This window comes from Corvus kubaryi, unplaced genomic scaffold (assembly GCF_017639235.1).
Source record: "Corvus kubaryi isolate FWS band 111438036 unplaced genomic scaffold, C.kubaryi_AGA036_p1.0 37308, whole genome shotgun sequence".
NCBI lineage: Eukaryota > Metazoa > Chordata > Aves > Passeriformes > Corvidae > Corvus > Corvus kubaryi.
Window position 1 is genome coordinate 4642022 of NW_024581096.1, and position 21923 is coordinate 4663944.

Here is a 21923-nt window from a genome sequence, read left to right on the forward strand (position 1 = left end):
AACACTGACTGTGGGGAACTGCAGGGTCATTGGTCTGGTGATCTGCTAAATGGCCACCATACCCCCATTCCCTGAGCTGGACAACCTACTCCTACTCAGTAACTTCTGAAGACAGCAGCATCCCTCTGCTGCTGTCTGTGATTAAGGAAATAGCAAGAGGATGCAGTTTACTCCAGGACATCTTCCCTGTATCTACAGTTACAGAGGATATATTTTCTCATCCTCTAAGGCAAGCTTATTCTTTTGTTTCTGAGCCAGTAAAGCCTGGTGTTATTAATGAAATATTGTGAGTATGAATCTTAAGTTAGGGAGAAAAAACCACCTTTTTCCTGAAAGGTGCTGGCCAAGATTCTAGAACAGCAGACAAAACATGCAATTACTGAGAGGAGTAGTTGCACCTCAGTTTAATTATTAGAAATAATTGTCTTTTCTCCAGAAAAATTGCATCTGAAATTCCTTGTGATGTATCATATTCTTTTGTAGGATTCTCTGATGTTACTACATCATGGCTAAAATAAGACAGTTAAACTTGAAAGTCTATCCTGATCTAAAAAGATCTTTTAAGAAGCATTTTCTATGTGTGCTCTGTTTAGAAACAGATTTTAATGAAAAAATACATTAAATTGCTTGAGATATGTATTTGTTCATGGAAAGAAATGTACCTACATCACTTTAGGAAAAACAGATAAATATTTTGCTTCATTGTGTTTTGCTTTTTTGTTTTTAAGAACCTTAAATTAAGTTCCAGGTTGCAGCTTAAATTAATCTACATAATTTTCAAGTCACTTACAATATTTTTTTGAGTTATAAACAAAAAAAAAATTGGAAAAAAAGGGATGACTCTGTCTTTTCCAATTGTTTTACACATTTTACAGGTGGAATTCAAAACAAAGAACTCAACTTAGAATTCAACTATCTTAAAGTTGAATAATAAATTTGTGTTGACTTCATTTGTTGATAAGGAAATTGGTTATGCTGTAAAACAAAAAGAAGGTATTTTTGCATTGAGAAGACTTCATTTGCTTTTTATTCAGGGGATAGTTTTTGTTGATAAAATTCAAATTTATTTTATTTACTTTCAATCAATACAGAATCATTATTGGTTTTTTGTGAGATTGCTAAAACCTTACAATTTTCCAAACATAGCTCTCAGTTGTTAAATGCATCACTTCCCCTTTAAACACTTTTCATATGTTTGGCTTTTTTTCTTCCTTCCTCTGGAAATAATGGATGCTTGAAGGAAAATAACAAGTTACTGCTCATGTGCTAGCCAAAACAGACTGAATTCCTACATCTTTTCAGTCAAAGGTAGCATGTTATTAAGAACATGGTGCCAAACCCAATTCTCAGCTGGGATATCAGGTACATCACAAGGCCATTACTCCCTGAGCTTGCAACACTGATCTGCAGTGGAGGGGAGGGTGGATGTGTTCATTTTCTGTGCCTGCAGTACTGAAGGATGGAAGCAGTGTGAAGAAGGGGAACTTTGTAAAAAGAGACTTGAATGTCTTGGGGGGATCCCTCTTAGACTGTTTTTCCAGCTCAGTGATCACCTATGTGCACTGGTCAAGTTTATTTCAAAACCCAGAAGAACATTAATTGTCATTTCACCCCTCAGGGTACAAACTGAATGTTTTGGATTCTTTTAATGGCACTAATGCTCAGTTAGCTGTAGAGTTCAATCCTTGAAAACGTGCAGTCTGAAATTCTGAATTTCTTGTTTTTCTTCAAGTTAGCTTGTTTCTTCTTACATGCATTCATTTAGGGACCTTTGAATTTGGTTAAGGGACCATTTTTTTGTAAACCTTGAAACTATCTGTGGCTGGCAGATAGCAAGCTCTCTCAGGCTGGGTTGCATTGTATAAGTGCCATATTTTCAGCAGCTCTGCTATTTCTTTTAAAGAGGGAATCTTTCAGCATGCATCAGTAGAAGGCTCACATGGAAAGTCATGTAGTCTTATTCTTCAGAATTAGCACATGCGTATCAGTTTTAAACACTTAGGTGTGTGGGACAGGGACAAGCAAGCAACCAACCAAACGCATGATGCTTAAAAGCAGTTCCAGGCAACACATTTTATTTTCATTTGCAACAAGGTAAGAGTTTATATGTGTCAGCTAATGCAATCAAAACTCACTAATAGTAGCTCATTAAATGGCACTAACTTGATTGCTTCCAGTCATGTATGCACACCCAGTCACTAATTTTCTTGAACCTGAGCAGAAAACAGAACCATTCTGTAGTCTCTCACGCCTGTTTGTTTTGTAGCCTTGATATAGCTAAATGATGATTTTGGTTGTATGAACAGTCCAACAGTGGCACTGCTGGCTGGACTCCTCTGATTAAGTTCAGCATTTTTCTCATTCAGAGTCCTATATCCTCTGGCTTAATCCAGCCTCTCCTTCAAAACACGAACTGAAGCCCCAAACTGCACCAGCTTCTTTTCCCTTGCCATTGCCTCAGTGACCCCCAGGCAGACTACCTTCTGATTTTAGAAGGAAAACCACCTACAGTAGTAAAAAACTCTGGCAAGGCCATGCTCTCTTTCCTCTCAGGACTGAGTAATTCTGTCAGACTTAACAGAGACCAGTTGCTCAGCTGCCCACCATTCTCCTATAATCTAAATGTTCTGCTATATTCTGACAGGATTAAAGCGTTGAGGCTTGGTGGATGACTAGGGAAATATGATACAAATAATTTATTGAGTTATCTGTGTTTTTGTGGGTTACACATCAGGCTGGCATCCTACTGTGCTGGTCCACTACATCACTACCTATGGGATTATCTCAGGCAGATTACACGAGTCAGATGTGTGAGTGCAGTCTCTTTGGAAAAGGTTAAAGCTTCTGAGCAAAGTAGCTGGGTCTGACATAAGAGGTCTTGGTGGTCCTCAAACTCTTCCAAAGGTGTTAGGAGACTTTCCTGGTAGATGGAAGAAGCCTAGTAGTATTCCTACAGCATATTATGCAGAATGGGAAAACATAATTATACTTCCTGGTTTTTGAGTTATCAGCCAATTCTGATTCCAGCTCATCCAGCAATTCTGAATGAAGCTTCTGGACTTGATGGATCTTCATTAGATCACTATCACCAAGACCCAAAGTTACACTTGTCACCCAGAAAAATCCTTTTTTTTTAATCTGCTCAAAAGCACAGACCCTGTGAAAGGGAGCTGTTGATGCACAGTAAGGTGCACAGGTAGCCAGGTAATACTACCTGATAGTCCCTGGATTAAACCTCAAAATACTGATTTAGAATTGCTAACACTGTTCATTTCCAGTTCCTTAGTCTGGTCCTTTTGTATTTCCAAGTCTTGGGAAAGCTTCTCACTTTGGGTGCTAATGCAGTTCAGCTTGAATTACATTACAGTTTGGATAACCTAACACTGATGAGTGAAACAGGACAGATTCCAGGAATTCAAAGGCTATTTTCAAGCCTAATCAAGTGTATCTTCAGGATCTGAGATGCTAAAAAGTTGACATGAAAAATTAAAGCACTTTCTTGTATAAAATATTAGTTGTATCTAGAAAACTGCAGGTATTTTAATACATAATATATATGTATTAGCAAAATGTAATAATCCACAGTTCTTTTGAGGGTTTTTTGGACCTCTGATAGTAAAGCAGACAAGAATTGTTTTCTTCATCAACATCTCATAGTGGAGAAACTTGATTTGTGCTGCCTATGATGTTAGCTGGGGTCTTTGGAAATACTTATGTTTGAAGTTTTTACTAGTGACATTTATGCTGAAGAAATTTTTTTCTCCTTTTAGTGTGTCTTTCTAAATCTCACTTTCTAGTTAGACAGTCCATGTAGAATTACTATAACCAGCATTTCTTTTGGCTGTGATAATGGACCTCTCAGGTGCTGTGGCTTTTCTGAGCCAATCCTCCTTCATCTGGTTAAGCTCAATTAAATTAACTGTACTGAACTCACAATATTACAGCAATACTTTTTTACTAATTAGGGCAAGCTGTGTTGCTGAATTAGACAGATGTGTCAGGAGGACATAACTGCACAGTGTTACAGAAAATTGTGGTGTTCTGAAACACTCAGACAATAGTTGATGAGAGTCTGCTTCATTCAGGGTCTAATTTCTGTGGTTTCAAGTAGTTCTTTTCAACAATCCTCTTACCTCCATGTTCACAGAAATAAATAAGTGCTCTGGGAAAAACAACCCCCTCCTCTATAGCTCATGGCCCCTACAGCAATTTTAATTGCTTGCTCTCTCAGCCCTAAATCTGCACCTGCCCACAGTGTCATAGTCTCTAGCCCCTGCCTTAGATGCCTGATCATCCCCCACATTGCACTCACCCTTTCAAAGAGATCAAATCACTAAAAACCCACTGTCTATCTAGGAAAAGCTGTAACCCCATTTAATAATCTGGGCAAAGCATTAAGATCTGCCACTTACACTCATTTAGTCTTGGCTTTTCAAGCAAGGCCTAAGCTATCTCAGGATTAGAAATTTTTTCTCAAAGTCTTTAAAAACTGAGATGACATGACTTAAGCACTATTCCTGCAGAATAAGCTGACTTGGAGCACTCTGATTTCTGACTCCACGAAATCAGTTTTGCAAACCAGCCCATCTGGATTTTCCAAATGCAGATGATGATGATAAAGCTCAAGCTGCATGGAGCAGGCAGCCACTGCTGCTCGCTATCCTCAAAGCACAGCTTCTGATGCAGGGTGCAATCTAGAATCATCATCGCTGCTAAAATCTGAATCTGAGCAATGTGACTACTTCAGCATACCTAAATCATATGTTTTGTGTGTGCATATTTGGCTTCAACTATGAGAAGTTATTGGGACAGAAAAGAAAATACCAGCAGTTAGGGTACTGTATTAGCTTATTCTCTGTCTTTCATTTGTGGTTCTGTATATGATATAATTGTGTTCCAGCATATATGCAAACAAAACACAAATGTCTCATCTAAGTTGTATTTCTGCCACGCTATTGGACAGTGAGTCTGATTCAGCCTTGTATACAGAAATCAGTGGATGCTGTGTTTATCCGAATCTGGATGTTTACACTGCAGAAGGCTGCCATGTATTTTCTGACATAAACAGAAGACTACCTTAATGTTCATCTTCTTTCTTATTTTTTACATGGTATATAGGCAGTATGGATTTTCCCATACTTTAATCTTGCTACATTCTTATAGTAAAAAAAAAAAAAAAAAGCCCCAATAAAATTCTTTAAAAATTGAGTAAATTCATACGACAATATGATGAAAGCATTAGTTCTTGATGTGGAGCATCATTCAGGAATTCCATACAGCCACTGTCCTTTTGGGCTTTTCAATTCAGTTGGCAGCTTTATCCTTCCAATTGGCCTATGTCCAAAGTCTGTGGCCAGAGAATCCAACACGGTCTATGCCAGTTGGATTTAAGGCCTGACCAGCATCATCAGCCAGTACTCCTGGGGATATAAGTAAGGTTTTGATTCAATTGGAGGAGTGGAGCAAACTAGTAAGATCATACTTTAAACTGGTACATTTGTCTCAAACTTGTGTATGTGTTGTATGTTTTCTCTCCTCAAGTAAGACAGAGCTCTTATTTATCCTGTTTATATCTCACAACTTCAATACTTGTCCTCACGATCACTCAGTTGGTATCTATATGAAAGTCTAGAAAGACCCAAAAAGTCTTCATCTGTGGCCTTACTACGGTCTTTATAAAGACAAACCTAGAGGATCTTCCCTGTGAAGCTCCACGGTGGCAAGTGCCTCACACTCCTTGTGGTCTCAAAGGCCTGGGATTTGCTTCTTCTTAATGGGTACCTTGAGTTTTTTCTGACCAGTATGAAAAACATCCACTCTTTCTTTATCTTTCTGTATCCTGACAGGTCTGCAGGATATCTCTCTAGTTACTTCTTTTATTAGATGTTGTATTAAATTATGACAGTTTAATTATTAAGTGAAGGTATGCAGTCACCTTGTCTTATCCTTGTGTTAATCTTCCTGCCTCCTTCTCTGTCTGTCCATGCATCTCTAAGTTCCTTATTAATAGAGGAAAAGTTAATTACTGTTCTGTAGTTGGGATAGAAGAGACAAACTGATGCCAATCCTGAGGAAAAGAAGCAGAACTTTTGTACGGAGCATGTTCAACTAATGTCTGACTTAATACAGCTCTTTCATATCTTCTTCAGGGCAGGGATCAGCATAGTTTATATGATGTGAGTTCAAGTATGTCATATAGGAAATGTTAGGAAGCAAAAGACAAAAATTTGTGGAAGTCTAGGCGTCATCACTTTACTGTGGCAAACAGCTTGCAATGTTGTATGTAATCTTTGGTCTGCTAATGAGAATTTGGCTTGTTTTTTATGTAACAGTCATTCATCTGATCTGGGCTGTGCATGTTTTAGCAATGTTCTTTGATGATGGAGAACTGATCATTTTAAGTTTTGGGGCTATGTGAAAATTATTCTGCTTTTAAACCTGTGTTTCCTTTGAAAAATGAAGATGTGAACAAGTATGCCAGGCATTCTAGTTAACAGAGTCTAACACTGATGTGAACAACTTCTTCTAACTTTAAAGGCTAATATCTCTGTCTGTATTTAGAAGCTTGTGACATATTGGAGGATTTACACTCCCTCTTGCTGCTTCTGTATACAGATGTGAGGTACTATCCAATCTAGAATCCAGAAAGAATCACCCATCAGCTTCCATGTCATCTAGAAACAGGAAGACACTCATACATTGTAGTGCTTATTACACTGTAGTATACTGTGGATCAATGGTATTTTGAATCATATGTTCTTGCTCTTCTGTACAAAAATTAGCAGAGCTTCTTTGAACACTCGCACTTTCTCCAGATTTTCTGACCCAATGTGGATCAAAGCTTGCTCACCACCTTTTACAATTGCTTTGCAGTTCAAGTGGGTCTGGTGAGTGCTAAACTATTTTGAGAAAGCTGTGGATGTCTGTACTTTCAGTATCAGATTCAGCAAAATAATGGTAATTTCTGGAATTGTTTCTCTTGACACAAGGGGGATTTGAACAGTGAAAATTAAGTCCTGGCTTGATTTCAGTACATTGAATTAGTACTGAATCATGCCTCTACTAAAGAATAGCAAGCTACAGTATGATATAAGTGTTCTCCAGTGAAATGCAGTCCAGAAGCAGCTCAGGTAGAATCAAGTTTAAAAATGAGAAAAGTGGGATCATGTTATTTTACATAAAAGAAAAATATGATCCTCCAGGGCAGAAAGCCAAGAATATGTAGCTGTTGCCTTCTCTAAGTGCTTCAGCATTCAAGGGGTGGCAAAGAGGGGCTAAATGGAAAGAAGAGGAGATTCCATCTACAATAAGGCAGGCCACAAGAGATTTTAAGGAGGACAGTCTAATTTTCATACTTTTTGCCAGTCTGAATTTAGCAGTTAGTAACTATGTTTCAGGAGCTGCCTGGTATTTTGAGGCACTGATGCGTATTTTGTGCATTTGTGTCATATATTGGGCAGAGTCTTTGCCACTGACAGATGCTAGAAGGAACTATCTCCATGTCTCCACTGTCTTATTTACAGGTAGAAACAATTTAATATTTTTGTTCTTCGTCCAGTGCTGCTGCTACCTGTAAACACTTTCATCTTCAGAACTGTGCCCTTTCATAATTTCCAAATGAGGGATTAGACTAGATCAGTAAAAAATGGGTTTATGTTTTGGGCTGCACCCCTTTAAGTGTTAAAACAGAAGCAAAAATGGAGTAGCTCTATGCAAATAATAAAAATATCCTTTATAAAATATAAGAAATTAAAGTACTACTGAGAAACATTTAAGCCAGCTGTCACATATCAGATAATGCCATTTCACAGAACCTGAAGACAAAGAGCATAATTTTCCTGGAAGTGAAGTAGCATAGTCACACTGGCTCTTTCAGTGGAGAACAGGATAAAAAAAGGAAAAAGGTATTTGGCTTATCTTCTGCTAAAGCCTTTGTGTAATTCATTAAGCAACTCTTATCTAAAATTATAGTGTAGGGCATTTGCCAATGTTTTCATGACCCAGTGAAAACATAAAGAGGCACTAAACCCAGCTGGTCATTAACTCTCATTAATGCTCTAGGATGATTCACATTGTCTATTATCCCTGACTGGATTTGACTTCACTGAGCAATTGAAGTGCCATGGAGGACATGTTTCTTTTGGCTTGTTCTGAGAGTCAGACTTACATGCTTTCCATCCAGTGGGGGACTGTGGTTTCACCTGAAGCAACACTCTATTCCAACCACTCCTGCAAAGACTCTGTTCAAAATGCAGCTTTCTTCCACAGAGTGTTTAAAAATCCATTCTTCCATTACAAAAGGAATAAAAGAGATGGTAGTAAAAACGGTTACACAGTTATTAAACATTCTGATAATCTTTAATATTGGGGAGTTTTCTTTCATCCTTACAGACTGATTGTACAGTGGTACAGATTGCACATACTGCTTTTTATTTAGGTTTTTGCAATATCTGTAAACCATTGCTGTCTTGTACACAGTATACAGATAATAAGAAAAATGTTGTAGCAAGTCAAACACAAATCACATTTCTCCATTTATCAGCTTTTTTCTAATTAGATTTTCATGGTCTTGAAAGCCAATGTTAAAAACTCATCATTTTATGCTTAAACTTAAATAACATTAAAATAGCACCAAATCAATGATAGTTTCTGTTAGAAGTTGCAACTTGTAATTTATCATGATAAATTCACTGCAGGAAAGTACAAGAAAATTAAAAGCAGAGTCATATTGGATTTTTGTCTTTGGAAAATTTCTTTTCACCTTAATTGCTGCCATATATTGGATAGGATAACTGAAAAGGCGAAGTTTTCCCTGTCCCTATTTTTTGACTCTATATCCTTAATGCTGCAGATGCTACTTTTATGCCCCTCAGTCTACTTGTATTTACAGGACCAAAATTTTATGACAACCATTTCAAGTGGCAGTTTTCCCTGCTCAAGAGAAGCAACCCCACTTTCTCTTCCTGCCTTTTGCCCTGTAGTGTGTCATCCTGGCACCTTGTCCATACATCGCCCCCGTGGAGGTGACATTGCCACAGCAACAGCACACTGTTAGTCATACACCCCATAACTACAGAAGTCTCAGTCAGTTTGGTAGTTTTACTAGGTTTTCACTCATCTGCGATGTGCTGCCCCACCATCCCCCTCTTCAGCCCTCACAAGCCTGCTGGAAACCCTCACTGGAGTCACTTTTGGAGTGTTCACTGCCATCCTTTGGGATGAAATGTCTGTAGATTAGACCTGGGTGGTCAGTCACCTACCCACCCCACAGCACAAAAACTGGTTGGTCTGTGAGCCTTCCCACAGACTTGCCAGGCAGTTGGGCAATAACTAAGTTGATATTTGCTTTTCAAAGAATGAGTGAAGCAATAATAGAGTGTAACTGTAGAGGAATAAAATTGGAGTTACCTATACTGCATTGTAAAACCTGATTTTCTTTCTGTTAAAGCACCAAATTTTTGGTAATACCTAACTTATAACTCTGCTTATTTTTTCAGACACGGAGATGACTTGATTGTGACACCGTTTGCTCAGGTAGGCACAACTTTGCCATATTTCTCACACAGTCTTGTAATTTAAAGACAAAATGGCCAAACCAGTTGTTTTCTGTTGTTGATATTATATGTTTGCTTGAAAGAAGAAAAAGTGTCTCAACAGAAAGTCATAAACCTCCCACTCTGTTATCTACACCTCTGTTTCTTAACGCTTTTTGATTATCTGCAATGTTGAAGGGAAACAGCATAAACACCTTTGATCTCTTTCCAAATACTGTAACAGTCATGATTAAGACGAATCTCTGATTCCTGTTATTCTCTTATTTTTCTAATTACAATTTCTCCATCTGAACATCTTTTATGTATTGAGTACAATGAGATTTTTAGACATGAGATAAATTTTATCCAGAACACTTATGTTCCTTTGCAAAACCAGGTTTGCTTTTTCTATTCAGATTCTGGTTTATACAATACCAGCTCAAAATTCTTTATAATTCAGATAAAAATGCCACAATTTTTCACAATAGTGCTGCCTTATAAAGCATGGAAAGTTAACATTGCTATTCCATGAACTCATGATGATGGGTTTTACTCCAAAACAGATAGGAATTGTTGTCAAATAACTGTAATTATAAAGTCATATGTGATTGAAGGTGAATGGAAAGAGAAAGGTTGAGTCACACAGCAGTCTCAAATAAGAATAAAGTGGCAGCTTCAGCCACACTATGCAGGTTACTTTGGTCAAATAATAAGCTGTTAAAAGAATATTAATTTAATAGTTTATTATATATTTAATTATATTGTAAATGGAGGCAGTGTTTATAAGACTCGATCAAGTCCTTAATATTAATAAAACCATCATCTTTTATTAGCAGAGAAAAGATTAAGCAAGGGCCTTCTATAAAAGTAGTCTGAAATCTCCACTGTATGCTGAACATGCAAATTTGATGACATATATAATTGGTTTTAATCCATGCTGAATTAAAAGTAAGTCAGTTTGCTTTCTGATTTTTGGAAAGCAAAACATAAGGAAATGAATACTGTTTAGCTAGACAAATGTATTTTATATTATCTTAACTCATTTGTAAATTACCTCCAATAGCTTGAACACTTCTTGAATACTTTCTGTTACAAGCTTTCATTAATTTATTATTTTTTCTTCAGTGTCCTACCTTCTTCCTACGTCCTGTATAAATTTAAGGCGTTATGAAAAGAGGGTTGTGCACTCCTCAACTCAAATCTCTGAAATCCAGCTTCCCATTGCTTCTTTTGTTATTCTTCACCAGGAATCTAGCCCAGTCTGGGCTGAGAAAATAAATGGTCAACTTCTGCAAAGACACACCAATGATTACTGCTGCTGCTTTCTCCTACTTCCAGCCTAGTTCCAACTAACTCTTGGTTCCTCTCTGACATCATCTGAACTACCTCTCCCCTGACGGAGAGGTTCATCTTATTACCCTTACATGGCACAAAATTTCTTGAGTGTTATCCAACTGCCTTCCGAAGGGAATGCCTCTGCCACTTGCAACAAGACACTCCTCTCTGCTGCATTCACTCTCTGCTGTCTTGCATGAAATTAAGTCCAGAAAGGAAGTAGTTCATCTGTATTGTCTTTGCCAATGCATAAAGCTTGTAAGAGCCTGCAGACTTTTCCTACCTTCGCCGGGGGGATGCCTTCCCCTTTCTCTGGCCTTCTGCACTAAGTCCCCAGGTCAACTGTGCCTCCTAGAGGAGACACTTTTACTTTTCCTGGCAATCTAGACAATCTCATTTCCTTTGTCCTTCAGAGTTTATGGGGACTGAACTGAAAATGATTCTGTAATTATTTCTTATGCATGACGTATTAGACTTGAATGGGCTATTATCTTCCAAACTCAAATGCTTTTATTGTTATTTTAAAGAAGTAAGTAGTATTTTGTAAAAAATTCCTCCTCTGCAAGTCAGCCTGCCTTCAAACAGATAATGAGTTATGAGGGGAACAGAAAAAGAGAAATAAACTACTGCCCTTCTATTACAGACATAATATTCTTAAATAATAGCCAAAGGTTCCAGACTAACAAGCCCAGGAAACCTTTTACAGTGGTTTTGCAACATTCTTTCCTTTTTCTTTCAGCACAGTGGAGCAAAGATAGATCAGTCTCACTTGTGCAGAAATTTATACTGAAACCACTTTTTTTGTTCCAGGTTCTGGCCAGCCTGCGTACTGTCCGGAATAACTTTGCTGCATTAACCAATTTACAAGACCGGGCACCCAGCAAGTGAGTGTCATTTTTTGGCCACTGAACTTTTTGCAGTGATACTTTTTTAACGTAAACAAAGAAGACAAATAGATGTTACAGATTTCACTCTGTTCCACCAAACCTGCATGAAACAATGATGAATAAGTTTATTAATCCCCTGAAGGTGTTATATTTGGTAGCTGAGACAACAGCTCCCTTGCCTTCTAATAGATCTTGCATTGCTGTCCTTGCATAAACTTGGAGCAGGTTTTTGCAACTTACATGATTTTCAATAAAGTAGTCATATGTCTAAGATTATTCAAAGATGATCACTCAGGCACAATTTGAGTCTTGCAAATGAAACAGAGTGAGCAGACAGCTGCACTCATTGAGAGCTGCTTGCATGATCTCAACCTAGAACTCTACCTAACTCATCCAAGGTAGCGATACCCTAACTTACCCACAGTAGTTCATAACTGTAAATGAGCCGTTATAAATATGGATCTTTCTCCAGTCATGTTACAGCATCACAGTTAACACTAATGTTAGTTACACTGGCAAATGTAGTGAAGTAATTTCCTTCAGCCAAAATACACATCTTGAGAACTAGAAGTAATTAGCATTTCAAAGAAAAGAATGTCTTTGTAAATGTTTATAAATCACATTTCAAACTATGTATAAGCTCTAGGTGTGATTAGGCAGGCTTTTAATAAACCTGTAAGTTTCCAAAATATTACTGCCTTGGAGTTCCCAAATAAATTCCCAGGTAATGTACTATCTGTTATATTGTTCAAGGATTCAGTCATCTGTGAGTTCATCAGGCTTAAAACTTTTCTCATTTCCTTTTTAATAGACGATCACCAATGTGTAGCCAACCATCTATTAACAAAGCAACTATAACAGGTAAGAAGAATTTATTTATAAAAGCATCTAACTGAAAAATGCGTTTTATAGTAATTAATGTATATTGCTTCATATCCTTATATCTGTTTTATTAAAGAGGTTTTGAGTCACATAGTGGCTCAAATTGGTGACTTTTAGTGTTCTATCATGTTAACTTCTGATTTCTATTTCATTATTCCAGTTTTAAGTTCTTTCCCAATTCCTTTTCTTTTTATACCAGTGTGTGACTTTGTCATGAATACATTCATTAGCAACTTTTTGCAAGGAAATCTAGTAGAAAAAGCTGATATGATGAATCCATTGATCTTTCTTTTTGGGACATAGAGTTCTGTAGCTATACAGACACAAAGCCTTCACATTAAAAGTGCTTATGCAATGAGGAGAAATTTTCAAAACTGACTTCTCTGATGTAGAATGGTAAATCCTATTTCTATAACATTTGTATGAGGGGAAAAAATCCTTTTAAAAGACAATATTATTTCTAAGGAAACATTGACTTAAAAACAAGACTAACAGTGTAACAGTGTAAATTACATTAATATTTTGGAAAATTTTACCCCACGCTACTTTTGGTTATCTTTTTGACAACTTGGTCTTAGGTGTCTTTATGGGAATACACTTTTCTGGACCCTGTATTTTTTATATCATGTTAATGCACAGGTTCTTACACTGTGTAATTTTCCAGGTAGTTACTTTTTCTATCATGTTCTGGCAGAGTGAAAGAGCATTTGCTTTTCTTCTTGATGAAAGTATGCTTACTAAACAGGCAAATTATTATTTAAACCAGAAACGCAATTTTCCATAATTTTCAAAATATATCATCTTTTAAATTGAATTATACATTCATATCTCTAGAAAAAAATGATACTTCAGCAATTTTGAGGAGACGTGTGGCTTTTCAATGTTGAATAGTTTCTGCTTTTAGGCTCTGGAATGTGTTAAAATCAATGGGTTTTTTCAACTAACCTCTCCCAATATCCATATTTACCTTAAAAGGACCCAGTCTTGGCAGTGCTATATAGTTTTATTCTCCTAGGAACTCATCATACAGTATGAGCATTTGTGTGTAGGGCTCATCAGGGAACAGAAGGTTAAGTCTTTAAATCTATTCTATTAACAGAAAGACATCATGTTAATTAAATATTAGAAGATATAGATATATATGTAGATAAATTATATTCATGATCATTTGTTAATATATTTCTTGAAGAGATGATTTTGGGCATTGGTTTCAAATTGCTCTCTATAAGCCATTTCAGTTATGAATATTATATCTATTTTTGATTTTTTGATTTGTCTCACAGCAGAGTAATCCAGAAGTATTTAAGCTGGAGATAGAGATACTCAAAAATAGGGCTCTTTCTTCAACTCCAAGGGACTAACTTTAGAAAACTTATAAGAGTAAAATTCATGACACTAAAAGGAAATACAATATCCAGAAGAGAAGATGTGCATGCAGGTGAACACTCTTACATGTTCTCCCACAGCTATTTGCCATAGGTCAGCTTCTTTTCTCCAGCAGGGGAAGCTGTTCAGACAGCAGGACGCAAGACACTCTCTGTAGGAAGATGTTTCGCTTTTTAAATTCTCCCTGGTCTGAAGGTTTCCATTCATTTAATCTGCAGAGTATACTCTACATGTCAGCCATAAATCATCTGAAATTTTAAAGTTTAGAAAGAAGGTACTACAGTCAGCTCTCCAATTAATCTAGGAAATTATTCTTTGCCAATAAATTCAAAGGCAGCAAGAAAAGGCAAAGAACAGTAAGAATAATTTAGTCTAATTTAGTTTAATCTAATTTCTCAGAAATGCTGCTGGATTTGCTGTGCCCAAATTATGCACTGAACTGGATGATCTTGGGCCTGTGTGCACTGGATATAAGTGGTTGAAAGATTTTAGTGATATAGCAAAGATATTAAGTCACTATAAAGCATGAAAATGGCTACAATTAATTTTGACTGTTGAATGGAGATTGAGGCTGGATACTATTTTGCATGAAAGGGTTTGCCCGTTCTTAGTTATGAGCTGGGTTTGATATTTCCATGGCAACAAATTTCATGGCAAAGGTGCAGAAATATGCACAGGTTTGTTCTTGGGGCATATAGAATTCTAGTAAAACATGTTTACAGCAGTATGTTAAGAAGAAAGATATATTAAAAACACTTCTGCTACATTTCACAGAATAATTGAAAACACTTTCAGATGCTTTTTGAATTCTTGTGAGGAATGTTCAAAATGTAACTTATACAGACCTTTCCTGCTACGAAATCCTCCTGGTTGTGCTGTTGTGTCATGGAGTATCCAGACCAATACAACAGCCAGGGTCGTGTCTCATCATGTCATCCAGATGGCTCAGCTTGCAATCTCAGCAAGAACTGATTGACAAGGTAGCAAACTAGGTGACTGGAGCACACAGTGTCACTAAGCTATATTGATGACAAACCAGAAAACAGACACTTAAGATGGAGATTTTATGTTGCTAAACTTCCTGGAAGATGTGTCATTGGGAAGTTTCTCTCTGAGGAAAGGGATGATCACAGAAGGGAACTACTGCAGAATATACAGGGAAAACAACAAAGGAAGGACAAAAAGCAATCTGGTAAAGCCAAGAGCAAAATTGAAAGAGCAAACTAAAAAAGCAAGAGCAAAATTCTCTTGTTTGCTCTTTTAAGAATTCACCATGAGGCATAAATCTGTGACAAAATACCTTAGCAAAAAAGTAAGAAACTATGACATTGAGAAGAGAAGAAGCACAGGAATCATATGTTCAAATTCTTAGAAGCAACAGCTACCATGGTAGCCTTAATATTTATGGTGATTTTTCAGTGTAAATATATAGAGATTGGTGATCAAAATAAAGTCTTTTCTATTCAGTATATCCACATGAATCCCTTTTGGAAGCTGTGTTGAAAGAAGCTAATGAATATCAATGACATACTTGAAGTTCATTATCAGAAAACTATGCTCTAAGGTGCTGAGTGTTCCTTTTGCAGAGAAATTAGGGAGTAGGAGATGGGAGCTTTTCATGTAACAACAGAATTTTTAGATGCCACTTTTCATACTTGCTTTAGACTCTAGGGTGTAAATATCTGTTTTAACTATAGTTAGTGTGAATAAGCAGAAATTAAAGCTTACTTCTGTTAGAAGTCTTCAAAGGGATATTAATTCCCTACAAATGCCTCTCTCCCATGACTGAGACTAGCCTGGAATAACTCAGTTTGCTGAACAGTTCTCCCATGCTTGGTGTTAACTACTTCAACCAAAAGAGGGGTCTCTCTCACTATGAAACATACTAGTGTTTAATTTCAAACTGACAGTAATTCTCTTAACATGACCAGTGAAATATAAATATTTTTTTTTCCAAAAAATGAGACTATCTGTGACACAAGGATTGAGCTTGCCAGTTTTATACTACAATTCTGTCCACTCATCCAGTCCACACTTCCAGAGTTTGCTTATGAGGATATTGTGTTGAAGGACAGTGTCTAAGGCCTTGCTGAAGTCACTGCATGAGACTTCAGCTGGAGTACTACATCAAGATCTGAGACCCCCAGCATAAGAAAGACTTGTACCTTCTTGAGCCAGTCCAGAGGAAGCCAGGAAGATGATCAGAGGGCTGGAGTACCTCTCCTGTGAGGACAGGCTGATAGAGTTGCATTGCTCTGTCCAGAGAAGTGCAGGTTCCAGGGTGATCTCATTGGAGCCTTCAAGTACATAAAGGAGCCTACAGGAAAGCTGAAGAGGGACTCTTTATGAGGGTTTGTCATGATAGGACAAGGGGAAATGTCTTTAAGCTGAAAGAGGGCAGATTTAGATTAGATATTAGGAAGAAATACTGAGTGGTGAAGCACTGGAACAGGTTGCCTAGAGAAGTTGTGAATGCCCCATCCCTGGAAGTGTTTGAGCAGGGGCTTTGAGCACTCAGAACCTGGTCTAGTAGAAGGTGTTGGAACTAGATGATCTTTAAAGTCTCTTCCCACCCAAACCATTTTATGATTCTATGAATTCTAAGAGTAGAGAAGAGTATTTATATTTTGCAGTCCAGAGCATATTCAGATTTAGCTTCCATTGAAATCCCTCCATCTGATCCATGAAGTTCAGTAACCAAGCAGCAATGTAGATCTCCTTTGTTTTAGCTAGTTTCAGCTATTTCATTTTTGCTAAACAAGCTCACAATTTTTCCAGCAAGTGTTTTGAATATAGGATTGATAATAATCAGCTTTAGTGGAGTTGAACAATTCTAGTGGAGTTGAACCAGTTCCCCATCATTTCTTTGAAAAGTACTTTAAAGTGACCTGTATATTGTTTTCTTAAACAATCAACAATATTTTTCATAAATAAAACAGATTTGGAAAACAGCCATATTTACATCAGGTACTCTTCAGTTAATCATTAAAAGGCGTTATCTAGGTCATGATAAACAGAGAGTTATCTCACTTATAGCCTTGTTAGCCACAACACAAACAAAATAATATTGCTTAGTGAGGTACAGGGCACAAGTCACATTCAGACTGAAATTCATTCATCCATCCCCTGACCTATAGTAAGTAAGGTACGCAGCTAACAGGTAAGGCATTGGAGAGACGGGAGTCTGCTCCCCACCCAGACTGTCACAGTCACTTCCTCATCTTTGGGGGTGAATTAGCAGCTTCATCCCTTGCACGTGCAGAGTTTGTGAGCATTTGATACCAATGAATGGAAGCCATATTTGCTCGCATTCAGAAAAAGTTTCTCCGTGTCATAGCTGTTGCAGCACTTTCGTGTGCTACAGTGAAAAAAAAACTGCTTAAAAAGAGTCATTTAGTAAACTGTTTTTCCTTTTCAAAAGGAATTGTCTCCAGTTCAGCTCCATCAGTTTAAGGAAGAGGTTGTTATTAACATGATACAACTGTGAGGGATTGCTGAATACTTTATCCATCTTGATTTGTAGAGTTTTAGTTAATATTGCAAAACTTTCCTAACTGAAAGACTTCAAATGAAATCTATACGTAGGGCTCTTTTAGTGTCAGTGGGTTTGTAAGACAGTGATTACCCTTCTTGAGGCAGAACAGCAGGAAGAGGACTGATGTGGTTTTGAACCAGATAAGCTGTTCATGTATGATCTCACATTCAAGGAGGTGAATAAAACCATGGTACAAAATAGAATACTCTCTATATTTGAATAGTGCCCCTCAGCACTGATACCTGATAGGTAAATATGTAAGCTTTTATAAAATAGAAAGTTAAACAGAGAAGTATAAGTCATAGTTTACAACATTCCTGGCAAGAATGCCCATGTAATTAAAATTAACCACCCAAATCAAAAATTAGAAAATAGAAGTAGATGTTTTGCAGTGTGTAGACAACAACACTTGGCCCTTACGTGTGAATTTAATTTTTCAACAGTCTGTTTTAGTAGAAATATTTGGTGGTTACTAAAGTGCATAGAGACTAGAATGCATCATAGAGCTGACCTCTGCTTGTTATCTTCATCTAGCACTTCAGGTTACTTTTTTATAAGACTGCAGTGTAGTACAGCCTTGATTTTGTTACAGACTCACCCATTTTGGAGTTAGAATAGGGATCCATTTAAAAATAAAACCTGAGAGGCATTATCAGTCTTCACATCAATAGTCTTATATGCAACCCCGCATAAATCTTTGCTTCTTACTTTTAAATTGGTCTCATATTTTGCTGCATCAGTAAATCCTTGTATCACCATTTCACCCAAACTGTCCACTTCACTGGAAAGAGAGACAGGGTGACAAGCTTCATGTGCTTCTTCTCCTTTCATCCTGTGTCAGTTACAGGCACTGGTAGTGTAGTGCAGGAGAGAACGGTACATGACCCCAGGCTGTATTTATAGTATTCATAACAGCAGTAGAACAATTTAAAAGAGTGAAATGTGGTTTGGTTTTTAGGAATGAGTTGCAAAAAATCAGAAAGAAAAATAAGACTCTTGCCTATGTAATTTTTCTCATTCCTATTACAAATGCTGTCCTTTGTCTGATGAATATAGAAAATAAAACTGAAGCAGACATGGTTTCTGGTATGACTGCTGGATGCGGTCTGAGTGTACCCTCTTTTCACAACTTCACCCAGCATCTGGCATTTCTGATCAGGGACATATTATCATCTCTCCAATTCAAAAGTTATATTTGAAAGTAGATCTTTTTTCCTTTAATAGATTACTGAAAAACTGGCCTTTTCAAGCCTATTCACTTTCCTGAGTATCCGTTTAAAAAATTAAGGGCTACATTGAAATAATCCGTTAAATTGCAAAGTTCTACTTTCATTATATGCAGGTTCCTGAGTAAGGAGCCTGAACACAGCAGTGAATCAGAGCGACCAGAAGCCATGGTCAGACAACCCTGGAGAAAAGCTACAACAAAGCCTCCCTTTTCTGTATTTTCTCTGTCTGACCTCATGTATTTTGCTTTGCATCTTGCAAAATGACTCATCTTCAGGTGAAAGGCCTAATGCCAGGTCTGGTGGTAGGCATATCCGCTTGTGCCTACTGTGCTTTCTCAGGAACTAGGATTAAAAATTTCAAGAATAAGCAATGCCTAAAAGTCAGCCTTCTGCTCTCAGGCCAGAAGTTACAACATATTCATGCAAAAAGACCTCTTTTTCCAATGTTAGGTAATTCAACTCAGAAAATATTTGGTAGTGGGAACTGGGAAGCATGGAAGCAAGTGATTGGCATACAGTCAGGTATTTAGACATCCCCCTGTGCTTCATGCTTCCAGTTGGCTGTCTTGGTATCAAATCCCTCTGAACAACCACAGGCATTCATTACAGTCAGGGGAGGCAAGCAGGTGTCTCAGGGATTGCACGTGCTCTGCAGAGGCCCTAAACCCCCACACTGCCTCTGCAAAATCTTGGAGTTACCCAAGGACGTTAATTTGGTGTCACTGTCCATGAGAGCGACCAGCAGTAGGCAGCTTAGCATCGTCCCAAACATTCTAAAGTATTCTCTACCAGAAGCCTGTCAGAGAAGAACTGCAGCAAAAATTTTACCAAATTTGACTTTGGGATTTTGGGAGGAACGATGGGAGGCAATGAAACCCAGTAGTTCTTACTGGAGAACTTTCACTTGAAATGTTAAATGTGACAGGGTATGACTTTAAAATTCCCTACTCAAACCCAAATCATAGTACTCAGACAGGTTTTCAGAGCTTTATGACTGTTGCCTTCTGTTAATAGAATTGGAAAATTTATGTGTTTTTGTCATAGTCCTTAATCAGCTCACAGTTAACAAGATTCATCTCTGTCCTGAGTAGAGGTAAACTTTATTTGTACTAGGGAAATCTTGATTTTATTCCCATTATGATGATTTTCTGAGTTAATGAAGTAGCTGTGGTTACATGCATAAAGTTTTAATTGTTATGGAGTATTAAAAAATTATTCCTAAATATTTACATTAAAATGCTAGCATAAAATTGCCAATCTGATTAATTATTCCTTCTGCCCACCGTATTTTAAGTTAATTTCTTTGGCTGATATTTATATTTGAACATTTAAATTACATATGAAGTTGGACGAATGTTAAGCCAAATAAAAAATAAAGATGAGAGACAAAAACTTAAGGTAGTCTCTCCTAAATCATAGGATACTATGTTAAAAATAAAAGGTTTATTTCCCTAATTATAATGAGCAAGGTAGGATTATATCCAAGCGAGTGAATTTTGCCCCTAGGTAGCTTACTACTATGCTAAAAAAATGTGAATTAAATCAGGACTGTATTACAGAAGTGACTACTGGATTAGCAAGCATTTACAAATTCCCCTTGTATTAAGTCATATGCTAATAGCTTACTTAGTAAGCACATACTGCAGAACTATTGACTAATTAGTGTTTAATTTAAGGTGTGCAAAGAGGACTAGAATAAAAAGCCTAGGAAGAAGCCTAGAAATGAAGAAGAAAATCAAACAAGAGTTTCCAAACATGGAAAGCTGAGCTAACTAAATGTTATCACTGGGATTTGGGAAGCTCCAGCAGATGACAGTAGGCAACTAATGGGAAAGAAAACAGTATTTGTTTGGGGAAGAGTCTTTAATACTGTTGTGGTATCATTATTGTAGATGTGGTTGGTTTTGCTATTAATGTTACTAGGTTTGAACCCTAATTTTCAAAGAGAAAAAGAAAAATCAGAATTTTGTGTAGGTTAATTCTTTTTAATTGGAGTTCAGCAAATACAAGCAATGGCAAATGATACCTGACCCCCAAACTGTGTTTTTTATTCTGATCTTTCTGCTTTTCTGATTCCTTTCCAAAAAGGGATCTGTACGATCTATTTCAGCATTTCAGCTGCAAAAATATATTTATTCTCCAGTGGCTTCCTCCTTTTTAATTTTTTGAGGGGGTTTGGGGGTGAATCTCAAAACATTTTTTGGCATATAAGATAAAGAGAATTTGTATCTCATCAAATTTGATCTCATGAATCTCATTGCATTCTCATCTGTTTGTTTGAATCTCATCATTCTTTGTTCAATCTTCAATTCTGAAAAACTATCACATAAAGGAGGTGGGCAGAGAAAGGTTAGTCCTACAGCAATATATGTTTTTGCAGTTTGAGGTAGTATTTTCAAAAAGCAAGCAGCTAACATAGATAGTATGCATATGACTTTCATACAGGAAAGCGACAGTCATGTGGTTAAACCACGTAGTCCTCACATGCTTCTGCTACTTGGAGGTGTATGTAAGCATAGATACAGCCATAGATACATATATCAGCCGTAGATATTCACGGTGTGATATTGGGAAACCAAAATCTGATCGCCTTGCTTCTGCTGATTCTCACAATAAAATCTGCAAGGTTTTGCTTTGCTGAGTAAAATCTGAACCTGCAGCACCAATTAGTCTTTAACTACACTTTTCTTTGGTCTAGTGCAGTTCCACCCTCCTTGCAGATTTATACTCCCTTGAATTCTGTCTATCATCACCTTTTGTGTTTGGGTTATTTCTTCCTTAGGAGGCAGAGATGGCTGTGTCATATAATGCAGTGAAAAGCTGTGGTGTGGGAAGACACTAGGAAGAAAAAGGCTCCTTGTAGCATCAGTATACACTCCAAAAAAGAAGGGTACAGTGCTGTTCCACAAATACTGTTCTCTAAACATACCCACTGAAACACAGAATTGATGCTCAGAGGAATAAATGTTGCTTCAAAATTTGTTTGTGCTTCAACAATATGTTGGTGGTAAGACATGGTGTGTTGAAATACTTGCTAGTTCTACTTTGAAAACTCTTTCCTCCAAAAGAGACGTTGGTCTTCTCTATAAAAGAAGGGCTATAAAAATTGCACCTATTTTTCAAGAGTTTCTTTGAA

General features: G+C 37.1%; 1 protein-coding gene across 7 annotated transcripts in view; it reads left to right on the plus strand.

The window, feature by feature from the left end:
* PDE4D (phosphodiesterase 4D) overlaps nt 1–21923 on the plus strand; it is a 551221-nt gene that overhangs the window by 452489 nt on the left and 76809 nt on the right. For all 7 annotated transcript variants that reach the window (XM_042028299.1, XM_042028298.1, XM_042028303.1 and 4 more), the window contains 3 exons: nt 9498–9534; nt 11679–11752; nt 12567–12616. In XM_042028299.1, the coding sequence (XP_041884233.1) occupies nt 9498–9534; nt 11679–11752; nt 12567–12616 (161 nt within the window). The remainder of the gene's footprint in view (nt 1–9497; nt 9535–11678; nt 11753–12566; nt 12617–21923) is intronic.